Source organism: Rhipicephalus sanguineus, chromosome 2 (genome assembly GCF_013339695.2).
Source record: "Rhipicephalus sanguineus isolate Rsan-2018 chromosome 2, BIME_Rsan_1.4, whole genome shotgun sequence".
Taxonomy (NCBI): Eukaryota; Metazoa; Arthropoda; class Arachnida; order Ixodida; family Ixodidae; genus Rhipicephalus; species Rhipicephalus sanguineus.
Window position 1 is genome coordinate 145,452,438 of NC_051177.1, and position 22,914 is coordinate 145,475,351.

Below are 22,914 nucleotides of genomic sequence, written 5' to 3' on the forward strand. Positions count from 1 at the left end.
TGCAAGCCATTTTACATTATATGAAGCTTATGCAACACGTAAAACATCATTTTGAATGTGCTTTTATTTGATGTCTAAGTAGAGCAAACAGTGTTTTGTACTTTTTGTGGTGAGGTTTGTCAAGCAGTTCTTAGAGACTGCTTTTCCCCTTCTCTCCACATTTTCCTATGCAATAAAAATTAAACAAAACCTTAATTGACTGACTGATTGAGCTCGCAACAAGAATGTCAGATATGAGAACATTTATTTCATGTCTAGCCCATTTGCAAAACACTTAACCAGCACCCTTAAAGTATATCTTACGTTAAAATGTTATCAAGGACAATAAAAAAAAAAAAGTCACAGTTTCGCCGCAACGGCGAAGCAATGAATGCGATAGCAATAAATTGGAATGTAATGCGAAGAACGGAAAGCAGCTCGATATTGCCAGCGCGTCGCTCGAGCCCAAAGGATGCACGAAAAGAACGCACACAGTACGAGCGCGAACTATCATGCGTCACAGCTCGACACTGGAAGCGCACTGCTCAAACATAAAGCAGGACGCACGAAACGAACGAACAGGTACACACAGGACGAGCGCGAACTAACTGTCCCAGTCGTTACTTATTTCCGTTTGAACAGTGTGCCCCTTTCGCAAACGCGGCCGCTGCAGCGTCGAAGCGACCTTCGTACGCTCTGTCACTTCAGCGCAGACATCGCCGGGAGAGCACAAGACATACAACCCCCCGCTCCCCTGCCAGCCGCCCCCTTCTTTCCTCGAGATAAGCGCACGAAGGCGACCACGTTCGCAGGAACGGGGCCACGATCTTTAAAGCGCGCCACGCGCGGACATCGCGCCATCTACGTGGTAACTCAGAAAGCATACTGATGTAAGTGGTGTATAAAAATAGCTCGCCGTTAGCAGGCTGAAAGACGGGGCTCTTCGTGGCCTAACCGTCTAACACCGCACGCTGGAAAGTGGGAGGTCGCCCGTTCGATTCCGTGCGTCGGAAAGTTTTTTTGAATTATTTTTCTTTGTGGCTTTGATATATATAAATAGACATATACATATACGGTGCATGACGGCGGCGACGGCGACGGCAAAAATCAGCCGAGACTGTCCATATAATTGCTATCGCAATAAAATTAACATGCTACGCATCAACATACTGACACTGACAGCAAGCATTTATTCACCTATCATCTAGTAACTTCTTTTCCCAGAACAATTTCCACATTATATCGAAACTTAGATGTACGGGACCAAGAAGTCTCTGAAGTTGTCTTTCAAGTTGTATGCATCATGTTTTACATATGAGAACTCTTATGAGCACTCTTGCCTTTTATGCATACATAGTTGCGTGCATACACCACCTCAGCGAGACTAAGGCATCAGCTCACTCGATTTACCTCTTGCAGACACACTGGGATTATTGACGATGAAACAATTGCGCCTGCATTGGCCCAGCCAAGCTACCTGGATTCTTTCCATGTAATGTTCCGTGGCATGAACGCATGGAGTCGGAAAAAAAATACATGTGTATATACACGTGTGCGTGTGTGCATATGCATGTGTGTGTGTTTGTGTATGTGTGTGCATGTGTGTGTATGTGCATACATGTGTGTGTGTGTGCAAGCATTCATTTCCTTTCTTCCACAGTGACTGGATTTCACAGGCTAAAACTGTGCACACTTGTTATCACTTGGCACAAGCAGTGCCTTGATGATATCAAAACCTCCTGAAATAGCTTTTCATGCATAAAAGTACATGCCCCGCCTGTGAAATCAGCGATTTCATGTGTGTACCTGTGAGGGAAGTGAGTGTCGGAGGAGGAAGGTGCTCGGAGGTGGAAAATGTGCTGTGCATTTACTGCTGAGATGCAAGGGAAAACTGCAGTAGGAGGCAGGCCCAACCTACTTGACAAAAGAATTACCAGTGCGCAAGTGGGGGAGGGGAAGTGAAAAATAAGGACACTCTGAGACTGAATGCCAAATGTGTCAGTAGTGTGTCTCTTGCCCTTCACGAAGTCTACATCATAGCAGCATACGTTTGAACCTGCAGAGAACGGGCTAATGGAGGTGTCGCAAGCTCAGCAAGGGAAAAACTTGGGAGGGTTTTTTATGAGTGGAATGTGACAGCGTTATCGTGCCACATTTGCATTGCCTTTTCATTGACCTGCCGTGCTTCGCTCTTACGCGGACACCTCAATCGTGCCATGAGGGGAGTGACATCAGCCACTGTAAACTCTCCTAGGAAACTTACTGTACGTAAACTTGTGAAGTGCCCACACACCATAATTCACCATTCTGCTAAGTTGTGAAGTACCCACTATGCTTCTGTAAAGCAATACATGCACCTATGTAGCTGCACACTTACTGACACTAGATGATGAAAATGATGATTTATAGCGAAGCTTTAGTGGCTGTAAAGCTTTGGTGCAAAGCGTTAAACCACCATCTCAATCAGCAATTCATGGGGTGTGTCGCCTGTTGCAATTCTACACTTCTGCGACACAATATTACATCTGTTAACATGACTCTTCACCTCATGTGATGCTTGTGTAGGATGTTTTTTTTTTCAAGCAGTTTCAAGCACTAGTGTGGCTCTGTGGTAGAATACTTGACTGCCATGCAGACTGCCTGGGCTCCATCCAAACTCGAATCCTGATTTTTATTTTTTGAATCCATTGGGATTTTACACTCACAAACAATGCCGCTGATCCCAATGACACCAGAATTTCCTGCGACATGAACTCCTTAACGCCATCACATTAGAATGGCTCTGACCATCTTTCAATGCAAGTGTGGGCAGAAATTTACCTTCGCAAATCCAAGTGAGTGACTGCAGTGGAAGTGGCATTACGAACGTTTTCAAATTGTGAGCGGCCTGGCTTCGAAATGCTCAGTACAACAAGTTTCGCATTGCTCTACTTTATGGGTGACAAGAAAAACGTATTCATGCCTCCTTAATGTTGACGGCGGAACAAAAGAACGGCTACAACGATGTTCTGGAGGTGTTTGAGAACCACTTTGTAGGTTAGGGGACTGTCACGTATGAAAAAGTGGCATTCTTCAGAAGAGAACAATGGGAAGGAGAAGGTGTTGAAGAGTTCGTCCCGGAGCTACACCAACTGGCCAATGTGTACAGTTTCAGAGAATTGTGTGACGAGATGATCCAGGACGAGATAGTACAAGTGTGCATCATAGACCACAAGCAGTCAGAAAAAATGCAGCTGGATGCAGAGCTGACCCTTGAAAAAGCCACAACCACGGCGCAACAGTCTGAGATGGTAAAACAACAATCTGCTACGCTACACAGCTACGACATAGAGAAAGTGGATAAAGTCAGCCTGGCTCGTAAATCAACTGTTACCTCCAGGAATTCGAAAGATGCCCGCAACGCAAGCTATGAAGCTGTCTGAAATTGAAGCAGAGCATGTGTTCGGTCTCTGGCTACTCAGAGCACACTACACGAAAGTGCCCCACACAAAAAAAAATTCAGGGGCCATTCCACTCTGTGAAGGTGGATGACCAGCAGAGCTGTTTAGCAGACAACACAGAAGCGACCAACAATTTCGAACCATTGACGGTCACACACCATGCAACTAAATCCAAAATGTCTGTCCAGAAAGTCCATTTTGAATTAGGCATATGCTCCTTTAAAGTTTTCGATATCAGTGGCATGCGTCTTTTTGCCCTGACTTGTGCCATCTGGTTTGGCTTGCTGCATGCGCTTGGCTTTTCATGCACGATCTTGAGGAGCCATTTGGGCAGCATGCGTCTTTCTGCCGCATTCCTCGTTTCACAACATGTGTCGTCTTGTCTGGCTTGCTGCATGTGCTTGGTGTTTCGCACAGGACCTTCATTGGGGTTTGCTGCCCGTGTGTTCCCTTCTTCATTTTTAGTGGAGTTGGATTTGCCCAATTTCTGTGACAAATACATGTCTGCCCATGGAAGACGGATGTACATGACCCAGGCATATACAGGTTTGCTGTAAAAACCGGAATGCAACAAGTGTCATCAAAAGGGACATCCTGCCCGTGTCTGCGAGATCACCAGCAGCAACGACGCATTTCTCAAAGCCGTCTCATCCAGCTGTGATGATAACTGGATGGCCACTGGGAACATCAGTGGGTCTCCAGTCACTTACAAAGTAAGCAGAGAAGCCGATGTACAAGAGATGTTTAGAAAGCTTCCGTTTCCAGAAGCCAAGGACAGTCTTGATAAGACCCAATCAACAGGAGCTTTCTGTTTCCGGCACGGTAATGGCAGACATATCAGACTACGACAAGGCGAAAGGAAGCATCTACATCGTGGATGGTCTTCAGATACCTCTCCTGTGAAGGGAAGCTATACAGAATCACCCGCCAAGGAAAGCGCATTGAGCATGTGGCAAAGCAACACCATCTGAATGAAAGTCTGAATGGCACTGCACGAACCAGGGAAGCAGCAAGGAGGAGCAACAAAGCATTGTAGAGAAGTGATGTCCACTTTAAGCACTGCCTTTGCAGGTGTTCTTCAAAGAGGCAGCTAGTTGTGGCAAAACGTTTGTCCATGGATGAGGAATGTGCCAGGCAGCTTACGACAATCTGGGTGCATTGTGCACGAGCCAACTAAGATCAGTTTTTGGCAGTTTGTTGGACCAGTGGCCAAGAAAGAGCATGACAGATTGCACATAGGATGAATTTAACCTCCTGCATAGTCACTATATATGTCTTGAGTTCACCTCAGTGTGCTGCATATTACAGTAGGCAATCACTCTGGTGAGGTCACAACGATGTTCGATGGGTCGTTTGACATACTGCATTCCAGGACCCCTGTCCAAAGCATTATCTTTCATTGCTTGAAATGAATACAACAAAAGCAATTTGTGCATTAACTTACAGCCTACTATTTGGTTCTCTTTATGTAAAAACGAAACATGACTATTTGCTGAATAATTATATATTTATTTGCATGCTAATTACACTTAACTAATAACCAAAAAAACACATTAGGTACTTCATTTTATTTCTTGGAATGCAATATCGAGCGCCTGAGAATTATGTTGCACGAACTTCCCACATTTACAGACAATGTGTCATAATTCGTGCCTGAAGGGGATACGTTGGTTAAGTGATGGAATTACACTTTGGAAATCAGAAACTGCAAAAGAGAACAAGAGGTAGAACGAGGAAATGAATAGTTCGAATAGAGCAATACCCGATAGCTTGAAATAATAAACACTGCACATTTCCTTACAGCTTCACCATCTTTCCTAATGGCACCTTACACTTCATCAGAAAAAAAAAGATGCACATAGTACATGCTGAATAAAAAATAAGTTGTGAAGAAATCCCCACAGTTACATAAAATGAAAGCATATTAAAAACTTTTACACACAATGCACAACAAGGAGATAGCACCAACACACTACACACAACTCGCGTTCACGGAGTGAAACGTCACTATAATTTTTCCAATTCTAATAAGACTACATGCACAATGTGAATACCGTAGTACATTCTGGAAGATGTGCGAGCATTACGGATTATACTGGAATGTACCCATGTATAAATAGCCAACATTTAAAATCCACATAATGCATTTCGATGAAAGTGCTCACAAACATAAATGTAACCTTGAGTATTTCTAGTTTTGCTGGGCACAAATTGTTCTGATAGAGTTCATTGATCAACTTGTCATTCAAGTTGCCCTACTGTTTACTGTCACAACACAACAATATTACGCTCAAAGTCTTGATTTAGGTTGGAAATGGCCAGGATGCTGGCAACTGCGGTTTAAAAATGGCATCCCTCTTTGTGTATACATGCTCCATTGGCAACTACGCTAGAACACTGTATGGGCCAGGGCTAACCCAAAAGCCAGGGCCTGATCAGGTTTGGCAAGGAATTATCAGATCAGGCCCTGGTTGGGCTTGGGCCTCAGTCAAGCCAGTAATAGGCCCTGCTTTCGTACAAGTGGGTAACAAGTGCAGGTATACTATACATAACTTCGGGAAGCTCATCTGCCTGTGCTCAAGGACGCATACTGGATGAAAATCCGCTAGGCAGTTCCATGGACATTGACGACCACACGTGCTGTTTAAAAATGTAAGTGCAAGGCCTGGCTAAAGAGTGCCAAGCACATAAGACCATGAGTTTTCATTGAAACAACGAATGGCGAATGGTAGGTGAAACAAGCTGAAAACCAATTTAGAGTAAGAAATGTGGGTCCATGACTGAAAATATTATTGAATAAAGCGCATTTGTTGCCTGCACGTTATGTACAAGTAGTACTAATTCTTAAGTCAAGCTTTTATAACTCACAGATTTCGGCAGTGTCATATGCGAAAAACACGCCGTTGATGAGCACAGAGAAATGTGGTTCTCACAGAAGCACCACTCACATGCGTATTTCTATACACCGTTTTCGAATAACTGATGCTCTCATGATCACGGGCTTGTTGGCGATCAGCTGTTTCCAATATGGCAATCTGATCTTTTATTGAGGCCACTTGGCAACATTTCATTGTTGCCTTGATATGCACGCATGATCATCGCTGTCACTGTAGCAACCAGAGCGTTGCGCTGCTGAGCGCGTGGATGAAGATCCAATTGCCAGCATGGAAGAAGAAAACAGTTAGCAGGGAGCATTGCGCTATGAGATTGAAAGAAAGAAAGAAAGAAAGAAAAGCAGTACGTCAGGCACGCAGACACAGAGCTTCGCTTGCCCCTATTTTGCTGATAGGGCAAGGGTTCCTGGTGTTTTTCCTTTGCTGTACATACTTATAAGACACAAAGCATGCTCAGCATCTCCTTACATTAGCGATAGGTTGGAGGTTCACTACCAGTCATCAAGCAAAGGTGTGTCATACGAGTGACCTACTTTAAGTCGACAAAAGGTTACAATGGTCTATCATCTTTTCATAGTCGGTGACCAATTTCACAAGTTTACAGAGGACTTAGGAGTGCTTGTGTGTCGTAGGGTAACGTGACAATATGGTACATCGACTAGACCAGGGCCGAACAAATTTCACCTTTCGAAATGAAGAAAAAAGCTGGCAGTGTTCTTGTTTAGGCACATCAAGTGCTCCTCCGCTGCTGGTGAGCCTGCGCCACTCTGCCTGCAGGATGCGGACATGGCACAGCAGGTGCCTGGCTCCTGGCCAGATTCGAAGAAGAGCTGTCTTGAGCGGCATCGAAGAATCGGTTATGAAGGCTGCAGGATGCTGCGTAGCAAGTAAAATTACATTGCTTGTTGGGTAATCACATGCCAAGCTACAAAACAGCACATGAAAAAAATTAGATTTAATAGTTTCTGGCAACAAAAAGCCTAAAACTGCAGTGGCATATTGGATTGGGTTGGCTGGGACATTACTGGACTCGTAGAAAACGGTGCTCAAGAAAAAGGATGACAACGGGAGAAAATAAGATGCCTCCTCTGTGTTGTGTTTCCTCTCTTCATCGCCCCATTTATTTGGAGCTGTAAGAAAAAAGTGCAGAGTAAAACAATGTTAGCTTTCTCTTAAAGGGACACTAAAGGTAAATAACAATTTATGTCAGACTGAAAGCTCAATGTATGACAATGTCTAAAACGGCAATATTATCAACAGCAGTGCCCTACTTACCGAAAAATTAAGCTAAATGTATCACACAATGAGTGCCACGAGCGGGATGTTTTGGAAATGATCCCGATGATGTGAGAGAGTCCGACTACAATTAATCACTCGTAATCAAACTAGCTGCAATAAAAAAAAGAATCTTCCGTGCATCAAGAGACGTAATAAAACGCTGCTCGTTCGTTTCTGTTTGATTCATGGAAAAAAGAACCTCTTTGGCATTGCCATGGGGAACGGCGCGCGCTGTTGAAAGGTTCCGTTTTCGCCGAACTGCACCTCACCCGGCCGCGTCTCAGTGGTAGTTTCGGTAACGCGTACTGCCGCGTGTTTTGCATGCTCGTGAAAGTCGCTCTGACAGAAAGTCCGACAAAATGCCGCATGCATGTGATGTTGCCGGATGCCCGAATGGTGCACGCCGCCAGTGCACGCCACCGCGCAGTAAAGGCGGGCAACATTGGGCACGGCAACAGTGACGTGAGAAAGACTACTTTCAGGCAGGTGATTTGAAGTGCGCTAACGCGATGCGGACCACTAAAACGTGATTTTACTTCAAAATAAGCACTTCCTTTGCACAAAAGTAGCACTACGATGTTTCTGGACTGCTATTTCAACAATCAATGTCGACTTAATATTTGCCTATAGTGTCCCTTTAAGACCCAGTCAAACAAAACTACTGCCTCCTAACAGGTCAGAAAGGGAGACAAATTCAATTCCTTCGCATGTTGCTGCCTGTTGCTGGCCAGAAGACCCCTGTCGCTCTGGTCTCTATCAACCACAACGGCACGCTATTACCTTACTAACGCTGCCAACATAGTGTACAACGAGGTTGCAAGATCTTGGTGTAAGGGGGTGGCTACTTTCAGTGGGAATTAAATAAGTGACACGATGATAACTTCTGAATGTTGCCCCCCTCCCCCTCCCCCTTCATTTTTTCTTCATTACTCCCAGGGACCAAATAATTTGAACAATGTGAGAACAATCAGAGTGAGTGTCAGATTATCCCCCATTGCAGCAAAACAGAAAAGGGATTTTTATGGGTGTCGGCAGGATTTTGTCCTGCTGCAAACCGGTGTTGCATCGCTGCTGGGGGAAGGGGAGCATTGGTGTAAATTGGGTGGGGAGCAAGTACTGGTGTGGCCAGGAGGAGGGACAAGTACCGCTTTTGCATCCCCCTTGCTGACACTTCTCGTCAAGTCCCCTACGAACGTTACCATTTCTTCAATGCAAACGCTAACAGTGTCATCACAATTCACGAGTTTCTGATGTATTTGAAGGTCACCTCCTTCTTAACTGTACTGATCCAATCTCAAATGATGACTTGTGCAAAGGTATGCTTAGCTTATGTTAAACATTGCAAGGCTACCAGACTGTATTCAGGCATGATGTGCAACCTCATTTGCAGCTAGAGAAGCACAGTTTTTAATTCTATATCGCTCATTCTTTCCACCACGTGGTGGTGATTCTTTTCATTATCAATGAACAAAAACAATGTAAAAAAGAAATAGTCACTTTTGCCAGTGCAAGGGAGCCCTCTCCACAAACACTGACTCAGCTACACAAATACTTCACTTCTACGATAACCAGCAAAACCCAATGAAGCCAACATGTAACATAATTCGAAGGTTGTAGGTTTGGTCCTCCCTGGCAGCAAGTTACCAAGTCTTTTAAAAATAAACTTCCATTTATTTCTCTCTACATCATAATTACTACCCTCCAGAAAAAAGCTACAAATAATTCACCCTACAATTTCCTTGGCTTCATTATGCTGTGTCCAGCACAGAAATGAGTGCCACTCGTAGGCGCTAGCTAAGAATCCCAGGATTACATGTGCCAAAATACCCAAGTAAAGTGGTCGGAGGCACAGCCACTGCCGTAGCCCAATTGAGAGAACATTTGACACGTAATTCTAAAGTTGTTGGCAGTAGGCCAGAAACGCTTTTCGGGGAGGAGTTTAACCATGCTTTATCTATGTTCGTGCATTTGTTTATATGCGTGTATATATACAGATGCAAAATCCAAAATTTCATGGTGCGGGGGGGGGGGGGGGGGGGGGGGGGTGAACCCCCCGACCCCCTTGGCTAAGCCTCTGGTTGTTGGTTTGGTCCCCAATGTCAGCAAACTGCTTTTTAACGCAAGAGCGTTAAAGAGCTCGTTTTGCAGAAATTGCGGTGTCGGCATTCCGGTGTCGGTTGTGAGTGAAAAATCAGCATTGTCCATGACCGAAAAATCGAGAAAGATCCAAATAAAAATAAATAATAAAACTTCGGTTCGAGTGGAAATCGAACCCAGGCCTTCTGCATGGCAAGCAGGTGTTCTACCACAGAGCCACGCCATTGCTTGAAAACTGCTTTGGAAAAAAACACTGTATAAACGTCATGTAGTGGGAGGAGTCTCCTTAACGCATGTAATATTGCGTGGCAGAAGCATAGAACCGTGCCAGGCGTCAAAATGTGAATTGTGCAACCAGAGTGTGTATTAAAGGACACCCATTACAAAGCGCTTAGACATCTTTATTCATCATCATCAGCAAAAGCATCAACAAAGTCAGCAGCTGCACATGTTCGTGTTGTTTAAAATGGCATACGGTTCCCTGGCAAGAAGCGAGGCTTAAACATCACGAATGATATTTATTGTCAACCGTTTCGGTCGATTCTAGCTGCAAGTGCTCGTGAGCACGGTCTCGTTCGTGGAAGGCGGCGCTTCTTCTTCTTCGGTCCGACACGGTGCTGCGCTTGATTAAACACACTCCCGGCCACCAAGTCACTCGTTCAGCTCGAGCGAATAAAGTTTTTGTATCGGCCTGGTGGTAATAACCCCTTGTTGTTGTTGAATCTTGCAAGAACGTACGTGGCCATCAGCACCTCTGTACACTTCAAGAACCCTTGCAAGTTTCCACATTTGTCGAGGTAATTTCTCAGCTTGGACTATGACGATGTCTCCTGTTTTAACTTCGTTGGTGGTTCTCTTACGCGAAAAGTGCGCTGATCGAAGTTGCAGCAGATATTCTTTCGTCCACCGGCTCCAAAAGTTCTCAGTTAGGCGTTTCCTGTATGCATGCCGTCGTACCGCTTCCGTGCGCGTCAGGTCCATTGGCATGTCGTTGCTGCCCTGTGGTAGCGTCGTTAGTCTCCGCCCAATGATGAGGTCTGCTGGGGTTAATGCACGAGGTTCCGCGCTGTCCGACTCAATGAATGTGAGAGGCCTCGAGTTCACGACCGCCTCTACTTCCGTGAGCACAGTGGTCAGCTCTTCAAAGTTGAGTCGAGCTTGCCGAGAACCTTTCTCAGTGGAAGCTCTATCGTCCGGACTAGACGCTCCCACCATCCGCCCCACCATGGAGCGCTGGGAAGAATGAACTTCCAGGTTATCCTCTTCTCTCCCAAGTATGCCGACACATCCTCTTGGGAAAACACCTGGAACAGCTTCTCTAAGTCTTTCGAAGTCTTCTTAAACGTTCTGCATTGTCAGAATAAATTACGCGAGGGAGACCCCTTCATGCTACAAAGCGTCGTAGACACATAAGGAAGGCTTCCGATGTCATGCTGGAAACCAGTTCCAGGTGGACTGCACGTGATGTGGCACATGTGAAGAGCGCTATGTAGCATTTTCTCTCCCCGGCTGTAGTCACAACAAAGAGTGGTCCTGCGAAGTCAACTCCAGTGACTTCGAATGGGTTCGTCGATGATAAACAATGACGTGCTATAGGAGCAGTTGGAGCGTTGCCTGGGCTACTACTGAAGCGTCTGCACGTAAAACAGCCATGTATGACTTTCTTGACCAATGTTCGTGCCCGGCAGATCCAATATTGCTCTCGTAACTGCGACAGAGTGTCTCTCACGCCTCCGTGTAGTGTTTCGCAGTGTGCTCGCATTGTCAGTAACGTAGAAAAGTGATGATCGTGCGGAAGGATGACTGGATGCTTTACCTCCTCAGATGCTTCAAGGTGTAACAGGCGCCCACCGACCCGAAGGATGTTGTTGACATCCAAGAACGGGTTGAGGTCTTTGATGCGAGAGGTTTCCTTTGCAGATGTGCCTTTCGAAATCGAAGTCATCTCTTCCCTGAAGGCTTGTTGCTGTACATGCCTGATCCAATAATTTTCTGCTTCTTGGATCTCTTCCGCTACTAGAAATCCAGTGTGTGCTGCGTTTGTCTGGCGGCAGCGTTTAATGAACCTGAATATCCAGGCTGTGACCCTGAGTAGCTTTTCAATTCTGCTGTAGCTTTCAACGTTCAGGAGCGATGTTGTCGTCGTCTCGCTGGATATCGCGACGTGAACGACAATCATTTCAGAAGTGATCCTGTCGTCGGTGCTGATAGGTTCTGACGGTTGTAGAGGCCATCGGTCTTCTGATTCGCATAGCCAATCCGGACCATGTCGCCACGTGCTACTGGACAATAATTTATCCATCGAAACTCCACGTGTGAGAAGGTCGGCCGAATTCACCAGTCCCGGACAATATCTCCACATAGAAGGATCTGTTTTTTCCCTGATCTCCTTCACTCTGTTAGACACAAATTGCTTCCATTTCGTTATGTCGCCTTTTATCCAAGACAGCGTGATTGTAGAATCCGACCACATTGTGCAGTGGATCTCGAAGTCTGTGAGTGCGCTTGACACGTAATGAAGTAGCCTTGCTCCAATCAAGGCTCCCAGAAGCTCTAGCCGTGGCAGTGTCATCGTCTTGATAGGTGCTACACGTGCTTTTGCGATCAGCAACTCGGGCTTCATTGAGCAGCTCGTTACGACGTAAAGCGCTGCACCGTATGCGGAAGGGCTTGCGTCGCAAAAAACATGCACCTGTAGCTCTCGGGGCGATTTGGGCAATTGAGATCCGCTTCCAAGATAACGCGGTACGGAAACATTATGCAAGAGCGGTAGTTGACGCACCCAGTCATGCCACTCCTCCTGAAGGTCCCGAGGTAGCTGCTCATCCCACGCTATTCCACGTGTCCATAACTTCTGGAAGAAGATCCTTATAGCAATGGTGAATGGCGCAACAAATCCCATTGGGTCGAATATTCTTGAAGCAGCTTGAAGAACGAACCGCTTGGTATCACACTTTTCTTTCATAAATTCTAGAAGGCCCCTCAAAGAAAACGTAAAAGTGTCCGTGGGTGGATGCCATGTAATTCCAAGTACTTTCACACTCGTCTCGTGGAGGATAGCCAGTTCCTTGCCTGCTGACTGTTCTTCTTGCTCCAATACGTCAATCAGGCTATCTGAGTTGGTCGTCCATTTCCGTAGTGTCATTCCTGCTTGCTGCATAATCTCCTTGGCTTCTCGGCAGATTTGAAGTGCTTCTTCATCTGATTCTGCTCCAGCCACTAGATCATCCACGTAGAATGATTCACTAAGTAGTTTCGCGGTTCTGGTCTTGCTTGAATGCACACTCTGTAGATGGTGGAGTATAGTTGCCGTCAATAGGTAGGGGCTACAAGTTGCTCCAAATGGCACTCGCGTCATTCTCCACTCCTGAATCTCCTCTTCTGAGTAATGTAGTGTTTCTTTTTCCTTAAACCAGAGGAACCTGAAGGCATCTCTATCTTTCTCTGCAATTGAGATTTGAAGGAATGCTTTCTCAATGTCGGCTAGCAGAGCTATACGGTGCGTTCTGAAGCGTAATAGTACCTTCACGAGATCTTGGTACAGGTTTTCACCCTTTTCTAGGCATTCATTCAATGAAAGGCACCCTTTTGCGTGAGAAGAAGCGTCGAAAACGTGGTTAGTGCGTGCTCTCGGATGACTTCCCTATGCGGCATATAATAAACCTTTGTCGAATCCAGGGGTGGCCCGTCAACTACTTCCGCATGTCCCGCTCGCAGGTACTCCCGGATGGTGGTGTCATAAGTCTCCAAAAGCCCTTGCTTGTTCGAGAGTCGGGAGAGAAGTTTCCAAAGTCTTGTCATGGCGACTTGCTTGTTGTCAGAAAGCTCCACATTTTCCTTCCAGGGTAATGTTACTTCGTATCTTCCGTTCGTAAGACAGACGGTTTCTTCAAATTGTTTCAATAGTGGACTGAGCTTTCTCTCGCTGTCAACGGCGTCTGATATTCCTACGCTCTCAAGTTCCCAGAATGAACGGAGGAATTCGTCGCTCTCCTGTACACTTGTTTTCAATACGCAGACCATAATCCGCGAGTCTTTCACATCCGATGCTACGCTGCTGGTGTTGCCTTGAAACATCCACCCTAGTTTGGAGTTCATAGCAATAAGTGTCTCATTGCTTGCGCATCGAGTAACCTCTCCCGTCATCACCGTCCACATTTGGTCGGAACCGATGAGAACGCTTATGCCTTCTTCCCCGACAACGGATCCGTATAGTAGTTGATCAGCGATGTCTTTTCCAGACCTCTGGATTTCAGCGACGAACGGTGAGTTGGTGGTAGTTGCCTCGATATCTTGGCATATGTGCGGAATTTCTATGGCTTGTAAGTCAACTTCCGCGTGTGAAAACTGGCTACGCAAACGGAGCTGCACAACACGCCGCTTTTGCGCTGCCCGACTTGACTTGCTTGCAAATGTGTTGAGCGCAATGACGGTGGATCCCACACATGGCAACTTCAGCTTCTTCGATAGCCTCTCTGTGACGAACGTGCGCTGACTGCTTCGCGTGTCTTCTGGCTTAATTTCTGCGGATCACACACGCTCGTCGCATGACGTCCTTGACAGGTAGAGCACGTAATCTTGCGCCTACAATCACACGCTCTGTGACCTTTAGTCGTGCATCGAAAGCACCTCATGTCTCCTGATAAAATGTGCTTCTTTTGCGGTAGCGGGAGATCCAACAGGCAGTCTTCTGAGGAATGTTGGCTCGATTTACAAAATACACAGTTCTCGGGTACTTTCATAGCATTGTTATGGAGAACTGAAGACGTGGGCTTTGAGCCACGAAACTGGCGCGATTTACTTTGCGCATTCTCCGTATGGCTGTCTCTTCCTCGAGGGTTCGCGAGCTCGCTTTTCTCTAAGCTCTCCAATTCGATGGACAAGAAATGTAATAGGCGTTCTAGCTCCGTGGTAGAGGCTGCATTACTGCTGTCGATCGTCTCGCGATTAGCGCTAGACCGGTGGTACTGTACAACGAGATCGTGTGGTAGAGCCCGCAGCAATATGTCGCACAGCATTGCAGAAAAAGACGTCTTGCTCACCCCAAGGGTCTCCAGTCCTCGGATGTTGATGACGACCTGGTCGTACAGCTTGCGAAGAGCTGTCAAGTCGCTTGAACGGACTGAAGGCAACGTACGAAGCCTGGAGAAGTACTCCTGTTCGAGTCTCGTTTTGTCTCCGAAGCGTCTCTTGAGTATGTCGATGGCGTCCTTGTAGCAAGCTTCCGTGGTTGGCAGGCCCACAATAGCTGAAGCTGCGTCGCCTCTTAGGAAAAACCTCAGGTAGTTGAACTTGTCCGTCGCAGTGAGGCTTCCGTTCCGGTGAATCATCTGGTCAAATTGTTCCCAGAAGTCGTTCCACCGACACAGATCACCAGCAAATGGGGCGATGGTAAGCTTGGGTAGCTTGGTACCAGAGGCTCCAGCGGTACTGGCTACTGACGAAGTCTGAAGCTCCGGTGTTGATGACATGGCCGCAACCATACGGTCGCGCTTGCTAAGCAGCTCACTCATGACGCTGTTAGCGTTGTCCTCGTATTCAACGACGGTGTTGTACTCTTGCTCAAACTCTTCATCCGCTATGTGGCTCTCTAGCTCCTGGTTGATTTGGTTCAGCTCATCGTTGTTCGCCTTGAGACGTCCGTAAATGGCGTTGAGCTGATCTACGGTGGCTGTAGCATCGCCGAGAAGAGCTCTTGCCTCGTTGATAATTCTTGTGTTGAGAGATCGTCTCGACGTCCGCTTCGATTTCAGCCGCTCCATGCCGGTCAGTTCACTCGTAGCCTTCCGTGGTCCCTGGTAGTAGATCCCGGGTTTCGGCACCAAATTGTTTAAAATGGCATACGGTTCCCTGGCAAGAAGCGAGGCTTAAACATCACGAACGATATTTATTGTCAACCGTTTTGGTCGATTCTAGCTGCAAGTGCTCGTGAGCATGGTCTCGTTCGTGGAAGGCGGCGCTTCTTCTTCTTCGGTCCGACACGGTGCTGCGCTTGATTAAACAGTGTGTTGCCTTATGGATGCGTAGTGGGCCCTTTGCTGATTTGCAAAAGGAAGTATTATGGCGTAGTGGGCTCTGTACAACTGTACCTGCAGTAGGCATTCTACTATAGTTTGAAACGGCCAATGTTACATGCACAGACGTACATGTTCTTGCGGCACGGCTGCATCCACCGAGAACCAAAGCAAGGCTAGCAATTGGGAAGGCAATATGCACGGGGCCTGATTACGCTATCGTGTTCTACTCTTAGAGGCAAAGCTCAAGCAGGGATGCAACAGCCGAAGTAGGATTTGGAGCAATTTTTGGAGCAGCAAAATGTTGCTTTTGGAGCACAAAAATCCAAATTTGGAGCAGGTTACGCAAAAAGAAACCTGAATTTTTTATCCCGAAATCCAAAATTTGGAGCGGCATAACAAAGAAGGCTTATTATTAGAAAAGAAAACAAAAATATGTAAAAACCATTCAACATCAGCTAATTCGTGCACAGTGCACGTGAACACTGCTATTTCAATAAAAGCAGTGTGTTGAGCCACCCCACAGTGCGAACAATGACTAAGTCCACATTAGCATTTGCAGGACCTTTCAAATGATTCGACAGGCACTGGAAATGTGAATGTGGACCTGCGAACCTGGCAACCTGGAAATTTGGGAGATTCGTAAAGCAGGAGCAAGTGGGGGTAGCGAAAAAAGAAAACTGGCGTATGCTTTTGTCTATTGTTTCTCAAGGCTGTAGAAACGCCATACACAGCAGCTCCAAATGATTGCCAGTAATTTTTAGACATCAGCGATCATACGAGTACTCGTAATTACACGGCGCATGCACGAATGAGTAATTAGGGAATAAAATGTGCTGTGTCCCGGGCAGCTAGTACTTTTAGGAATGATGTACGTCCCTCAGGCTCGTTGCTGGGGATACGCGTCGTTGTATCCCACCTCTGGAGCCGCTGTTAGGACTGGGGTTGCGTGGCCGGTGCGAACACGGGTGTGCATCGTGCTCGGAGCAGTCAGGACGGACAAGATGACGAAGGAAAGATTTTATGTACAGACTATTTACATATTTTCGCTCTCAGTCAACATGACTGCCAGCCCGACCACGTCGGCTGGCTCGACTCCGTTCGACTCCGTTCCACCCTTAACCACGGACTGGCACGGCCTTAAATCGGGTAGCCGTCCATTGTCCTCTTGGCCCTCCGCCAGTTGCAGGTGATGGCTTTCCGCCAGTTGCAGTTGATGGCTTTCCGTCAGTTGCAGTTGATGGCTTTCCATCAGTTGCAGTTGATGGCTTTCCGCCAGTTGCAGTTGATGGCTTTCCGCCAGTTGCAGTTGATGACTTTCCGTCAGTTGCAGTTGATGGCTTTCCATCAGTTGCAGTTGACGGAAGCGCCATTGTCTGTCCCTTCCATCGCCCTCAGGAATGCTGCTCTCAGTCATTAAGCAGCGTGAAAGCATGACGACTGGTGTCAGCTGTCGGGGCCGGCTGGGCGAAGACGCCGTTTTCCAGGGTCCCTCTTTGTTGGAAAGTCGGCGACATTGTGGCCTTTGTGCTGAGGCACAACAGCACCCCCGCCGCCAAACAATGCATCAGGAGGACGAGCTGCTCAACGTGGCTCGGCTAAATTGATGCGGCCGGACACCAGGCTCATCCATGTCTCGAGGCGAAGCTCCCAGGATCACTGCTCTCGTGGCATTCCACACGAACACGCAGCTCGCATGGGCTCGAGGTTCCTGTGGATAAGACGAACTCGACAGGGCAACCATTGTCAAACTACACCCAACGCTGCAAGTGCCCTCCGCACTCCCTCGAATTGCCAGACGTGAATAAAACAAATCCTACTGAGAACTAACATTCCCGCTTTAAATAAAACGAGGAGAAGTGCGTATCTCATGGCGACGAGTTCAACAACGGGCCTCAATTTCAGGTGTTGTTAAACAAACAACTTTGGGGTAATACAAGAATTGTAATTGTACTATAGCTGCTTAGGCATGGAAGATAAACCACCAAGGAAGCCAACGGAAGCTCAAAGGCTTCGCCAAATCCACACTAAACGCTCTCGGCGTAAGCGTAACACAATAAGAACACAACATGGTTCTACTAGCTATGAAGTGAAACTGAAAATAAAGCTTACACGCTCCACATAAAGCAATGTTGAACTACCTTTTTCTTGAAATGCTCACACTAACTAGTACAAAAACAAAACAAAACTCAACCTACAGCGAGCTCTGTTGAAACATTTTTCAACTACAACGCTAGAAGATTACCCTCCAAAATATAGACACTACATAGGTCAAAATTACTGCCTCTGCAGTAAACACAAACAAGTAAACTTCGGTTACGCTCGACCAACGCTACCACTCTTTCACAATTAGCGGTCGCATAAATCTTTACTCACGGCTAACGTGCCTCATTTTACGCCGTCAGCTCACTCTCGTGCAGGTTACTGCTTCCGCATGTTATTCTTAATATTGTGCCACTAAAGCTAGACATGTTCCCGTGAGCACTCTGTCACGCTGCACCCACATCAGGAACTGAATTCGCAAACGACATCCGTAATTGCACGTACTAGTGCCACTGCGAGCTTCTACTCCGCGGATGTACGACTAACCTAGCTCTACTCTTGCGGTCACTATTTTTACAAACAACCGAGTGACTCTCGCGATAACCTTTCCCTCCTACATAGAACGCACGTGAAAAGAACAACAAACAAACAAAACCAATTTTCGCGTGGCTCTACCAAAACTCGCACAAAGCCTAGCCTTGCTTATTCTTCCCGCAAGCTCCCAGCTTAACGCCTAAGGTTCCGCTATACAACTCGTGGGACACCTTGACTTATTAGGGAGCTCTCGAATGGCGCGCGCAAAGCCCTGCGCTGGCCTTTCGTGCAACTGCGCACGTGTCATATGCCAACCGCTTTCGGGCTCCTGCTAAGTGATGGAAATAGTGGGCCTCAAAAGCCAACGCTAACTCAGCGCACGCCACTCGAAAACCGCCCAATGTTTCCTTGCGTCCACGCATGACACGCAACGGAAACGCCACAAACTCTTTTCATAGTCAGCTGACGTAACCCTATTCAAGGCACTCATCTCTTAAAGCCCTCGACTCGCTCTGATGCGTGTCACTAACCTTCCCATAGCTAACTACACAACACATATCAGCAAACAAACAAAACCAAAGAGCGGCAAAGAAAACAAGGTTCAATAACAGTTAACTAAGCTATCAACACTCGCGGAAATAACAAGGAATACTAATTACTAACTAAAATCAACAATAGAGATTCCTTCCAACAAATCCGGAGTCGATATTCCAGGAAAAGCTAACAGCTGTCCTCAACAACTTTTCAGGTGCACTCGCGGTGGTCGCGCCCAGAAGGCTATTCTCGTCAAGCGGGGTGTACGACACGCATGAAACTTAATTACCCCCTCGTCGAGCCCCACTATGTTCCTCGAAGCGGACTTGCATTTGTCACCTCCTGCTGCTTCGCAAAACTCACCGACCACACGGTTTCGCACCTGATCGAACGTTCCTCGAAAAGAACAACGGGGAGTTCCTTTGCCCACTGACCCTTTCCACGAACCATGCACTTCTCTCCCCCTTTTCTCATGGTGGTTCAGACGCATGCTGTAGAAACCGGTCAATAATGACAATCGCGCCTCTCTCGCAATTTCGCGCCGACGTCCGAACTTCTTCCTCAAACGCGTCGCGACCTTTGCCGCATTTCTGTCTTTCGGACGCTTTCTTCTTTTTGAACGTCTCCTGGTGCATACTTTTGAGCCTTTGTCACGACACCTGTGTGCGCGACACCTCGTTGCGCTCCTGCCTCTACACGGCAGTGAAAAAGATGAGAACAGGCGGAAACCTCGGCGTCTGAATCTCACTGACAGTTGTTTCCTTGCGGTGCGCTTAGCGCCCAATCCAGATCCCCGCGGGAGTGTCGGAGACATTGTGGCCTTTGTGCTGAGGCACAACAGTACTAATAGCCCCTTCTAAATCTCAGTATGCTTTTCCGCAGGACACCAGTCTACTGCGGCAAAAGTGGCTTGGCGTGCAGTGGCTGCATGCAATAAAACAAGCATCAGGAAATTTGAGAACTACTGTTTTTTTCTATTGCGATAGCAACTACATGGAAACTCTCGACGAGGTTTTGCCATCATCTCCCGTATAAAGTCCAAATTGATAACATATCCCTGTGCATAGTATGTTCTACCGCGGGTAAAATGCGCGAATGCGGGCGACGAACACGGCTGAAGCAGATATCAAACGAGCCAGTCCATCTTCGTCGCTCGGAGGGCGTATGCGATAACACCACTCCGCTCGGGAAGCATGCCATCGAAGCATACAGGAAACGCCCCGCCCGTATTGAACGAGCATGAAAAGACGCGAGAGGGGGGCGGGGGGGGGGGCTGTCGCTCGAGTAGCAACTTTGAACTTTTATTCTAAGGCCGCGGTCGTGATCGCTGGCGCGCGCGCTATCTCGGGAGCCATCAGCGGGCGGCTCGTATATCCTGCTACGTGCGACGCCCTCAATGCGAAGACACGTGCAGAAAGAGCATCTCTTCTAGAGCGACCGAGGCCGGTATCTCTTACACCAATGTTTTGTAGAGCTACGCGAGATCGGATACAAAAGAGTTTGCTGCCAGCCTCACTTCGTGTAACATTACAATTTGTTGCTATCCGCTTTCATTGCTTCGTCCTTGCGGTGAAACTGACTTTTTTTTTCTTTCATGAGGGGTTAGGGTCTGCGCGTCTGTATTGGATGACGATGGCCACACTGCAGATGACCAACGCGGCCTCCATTTCTTGCTCAAGTTTGCGCAACTGAGAAAATTTCAAGCTGGTTGGGCATTTTGGCGCAGCGTGGCGCAATTTCAACAAATTTCACGGTTTTGGCTCAGCTTGGCGCAAAAATAAGGAATTGTATCAAATTGGTGCATCTGTTGCATCCCTGCTCAGGCATCCTCAATGTTTCTGTCCACTTTAATTTATTTGCACTTATGTCATAATTACTAATCTTAAATTAAAAAAGCTATAAATAATGACCCCTGTGCTTTCTTTGACTTCATGAGGTTGTGTGAAACAAAAACTGGTTCCTTCAATCCATTCCCCTTCGTTCTTTTAATGAGCAGAACACTTATTCTTACAATGCTGCCACAAATGCTAACTGCAGATAAGAAAGGTGACTAAAGAATAACTAAATCTTCAATAACAATAATTATTATGTGATTTTACATGTAAAGACTAGAACCTGACTATAAAATACACAGTAGTGGTTGGCAGCAGATTAATTTTGACCACCTATGTTTCTTTAATGTGCTCCTAGATCTAAGTGCACGGGTGTTCCTGCATTTAACCCCTATCAAAATCTGGCCACCATGGCTGCCACACTTTGACAGAGGCACTTCTGAAACTATGCTCCGGCATTTCAAAAAGGTTTGCCGTGACAAGCCGTGTCATTAGTAAACAAAAACAAAAAAAAACCTTTTAAAAACCTAGCATGTGCTTGCTTTGCCTATCCTCAATGGTCTTCTCCTGTCCCTAGTTGTTTTGTACCAGCTTTTAAAGAATGTTTTGCTAATTATTCTGACAGTCCACTGAACGAGCATGAAGGTTACACTTACACATTCTGAAAGCACTGAAAACAATAAAGGCTTCTCACCTGCTGATTCCCAAAGCACAATGGATAGTCAGTCCTCAGCAAGTCAAAGGCCTTTTGGTATCCTTCAGTGTCTTGTTGTTTGTGAATGAACGCAGCGATTGGCACGGCCCCAGCTTTTGTGGCCGTCAAAAAAAGAGTAACCATGCTTTTCGTTGCATCACACGACGACACGGTGTCCACAAAGATCAAGTCGCCGGAGGATTTAATCTGCTGAGCACGATGCATGATTGGTGTCACTAAAAGAACAGCCCAGGAATCATCGGTGCCAGTCAATTTTATGTCAGCCCCTGCAAAGAAATGTAAGACAGGCAAATGAAGGGTGCTAGTTGGTTGTTGTTCTTATTCGTTTTTTATCCTAAGGTACAGGTGCAGAACAACACGACACAGGCGCAGAAAGGCAGATGAATCAATTCCAAGCAAACATAAGTACCATGCGACCGATAACATATGGTTCCTAGGCACGACACCAGAGATACAGAGGCACTGAAAAATCTTCAACACCTGCGGCTGGACCAATGTCATGGCTAAAGCGAGCAGGTGCACAGAGTGTCTGCTTAGGTGCTGTTTGAAGGCTGCTATCAAGAAAACTATATCATTACTACAGTAGGTTGCAAGCTAAGAATAAATGTAAGCTCCACCCACAGCCATCGCTGTCTCACACAGAGAAAATTTGCATAGATGTCCCACCCATTTGCGTATGCTTATTCATGTGACTTCAAGCACCGCTCCCGTGTTTCAGGTAGGCAACTTTCGCACATAGACAAATATTCGTGCCGCTGGTTTTCGGTCGAAAACTTGAACTTCTTAGCCAATTTCAGCAAAGATTCTGACATCAATGCCTAATTAAACATAATATTTTATGAAGGGACGACGAACTTTTAATTTTTAATATGCGTAGTAGTTACATTATCAGCAAAAAAGTACTCATGGTTAGGAAACCGCGTAGCGTGACTGTCTTGCACAGATGAATGGCAGGCATGCTGCTTTTCTGTGGGCGGAGCTTGTGTTTATTTTTTGGTTGTAACCGACCATAGCTCTGCACCGCCCTGCCAAGATTGCTTCAGTGGTATACAGGTTGTCCCACATATCTTGAGCCAAGACTGTGAAAATGAAAGGCACTTCAGAGGCAAATTTAACCAAACGTATACTACTCGCACTAGCCTATAGATACTCAGGCTATTTTTTATTTCCCTCTAAACTAATTATTTAATTATTTTTAATTACTCAACTTTTTAATTATTGGCTGAAAACCCAAAATATGAACACTGAGCTGTAGAGCACTTTTAGAAACCGTGGACTGAATTGTTTCCAGTACGATACGTCTCGCGCTGTTATTTTTTCCACGTTGTAAAGAAAGCCCGCGAAATTTGAAAAGAAGCCACGTGACGGACCGCGACCGCACTGCTATAGTGCTGCTCTCAAGCGTGCAAACCGGTGAACGAGGTCGCCTGCGGCTGCCACGGGGAAGCGATAGGGTGCTTTAAAAGTGGCCGATGTTTGGGCGTCCGTCTTTTGTTGAATGACAGTGCAAATGCACGCTGCTGGCCGAGCGCTTCCGAGATAAGCGTCCAAGAC

The 22,914-nt window shown here is 46.6% G+C and overlaps 1 protein-coding gene across 9 annotated transcripts in view; it reads right to left on the reverse strand.

Annotated features, from left to right (window-relative positions):
- LOC119383764 (uncharacterized) overlaps positions 1–22,914 on the reverse strand; it is a 144,576-nt gene that overhangs the window by 112,522 nt on the left and 9,140 nt on the right. For 7 of the 9 annotated variants that reach the window (XM_049412661.1, XM_049412663.1, XM_049412664.1 and 4 more), the window contains exons 3-4: positions 21,340–21,626; positions 6,998–7,189 (exon numbers count right to left, since the gene is read on the reverse strand). The exons of 1 other annotated variant lie outside the window; for it this stretch is intronic. In XM_049412661.1, the coding sequence (XP_049268618.1) occupies positions 6,998–7,189; positions 21,340–21,626 (479 nt within the window). The remainder of the gene's footprint in view (positions 1–6,997; positions 7,190–21,339; positions 21,627–22,914) is intronic. One more of the 9 variants, XM_049412662.1, reaches the window with a different exon arrangement.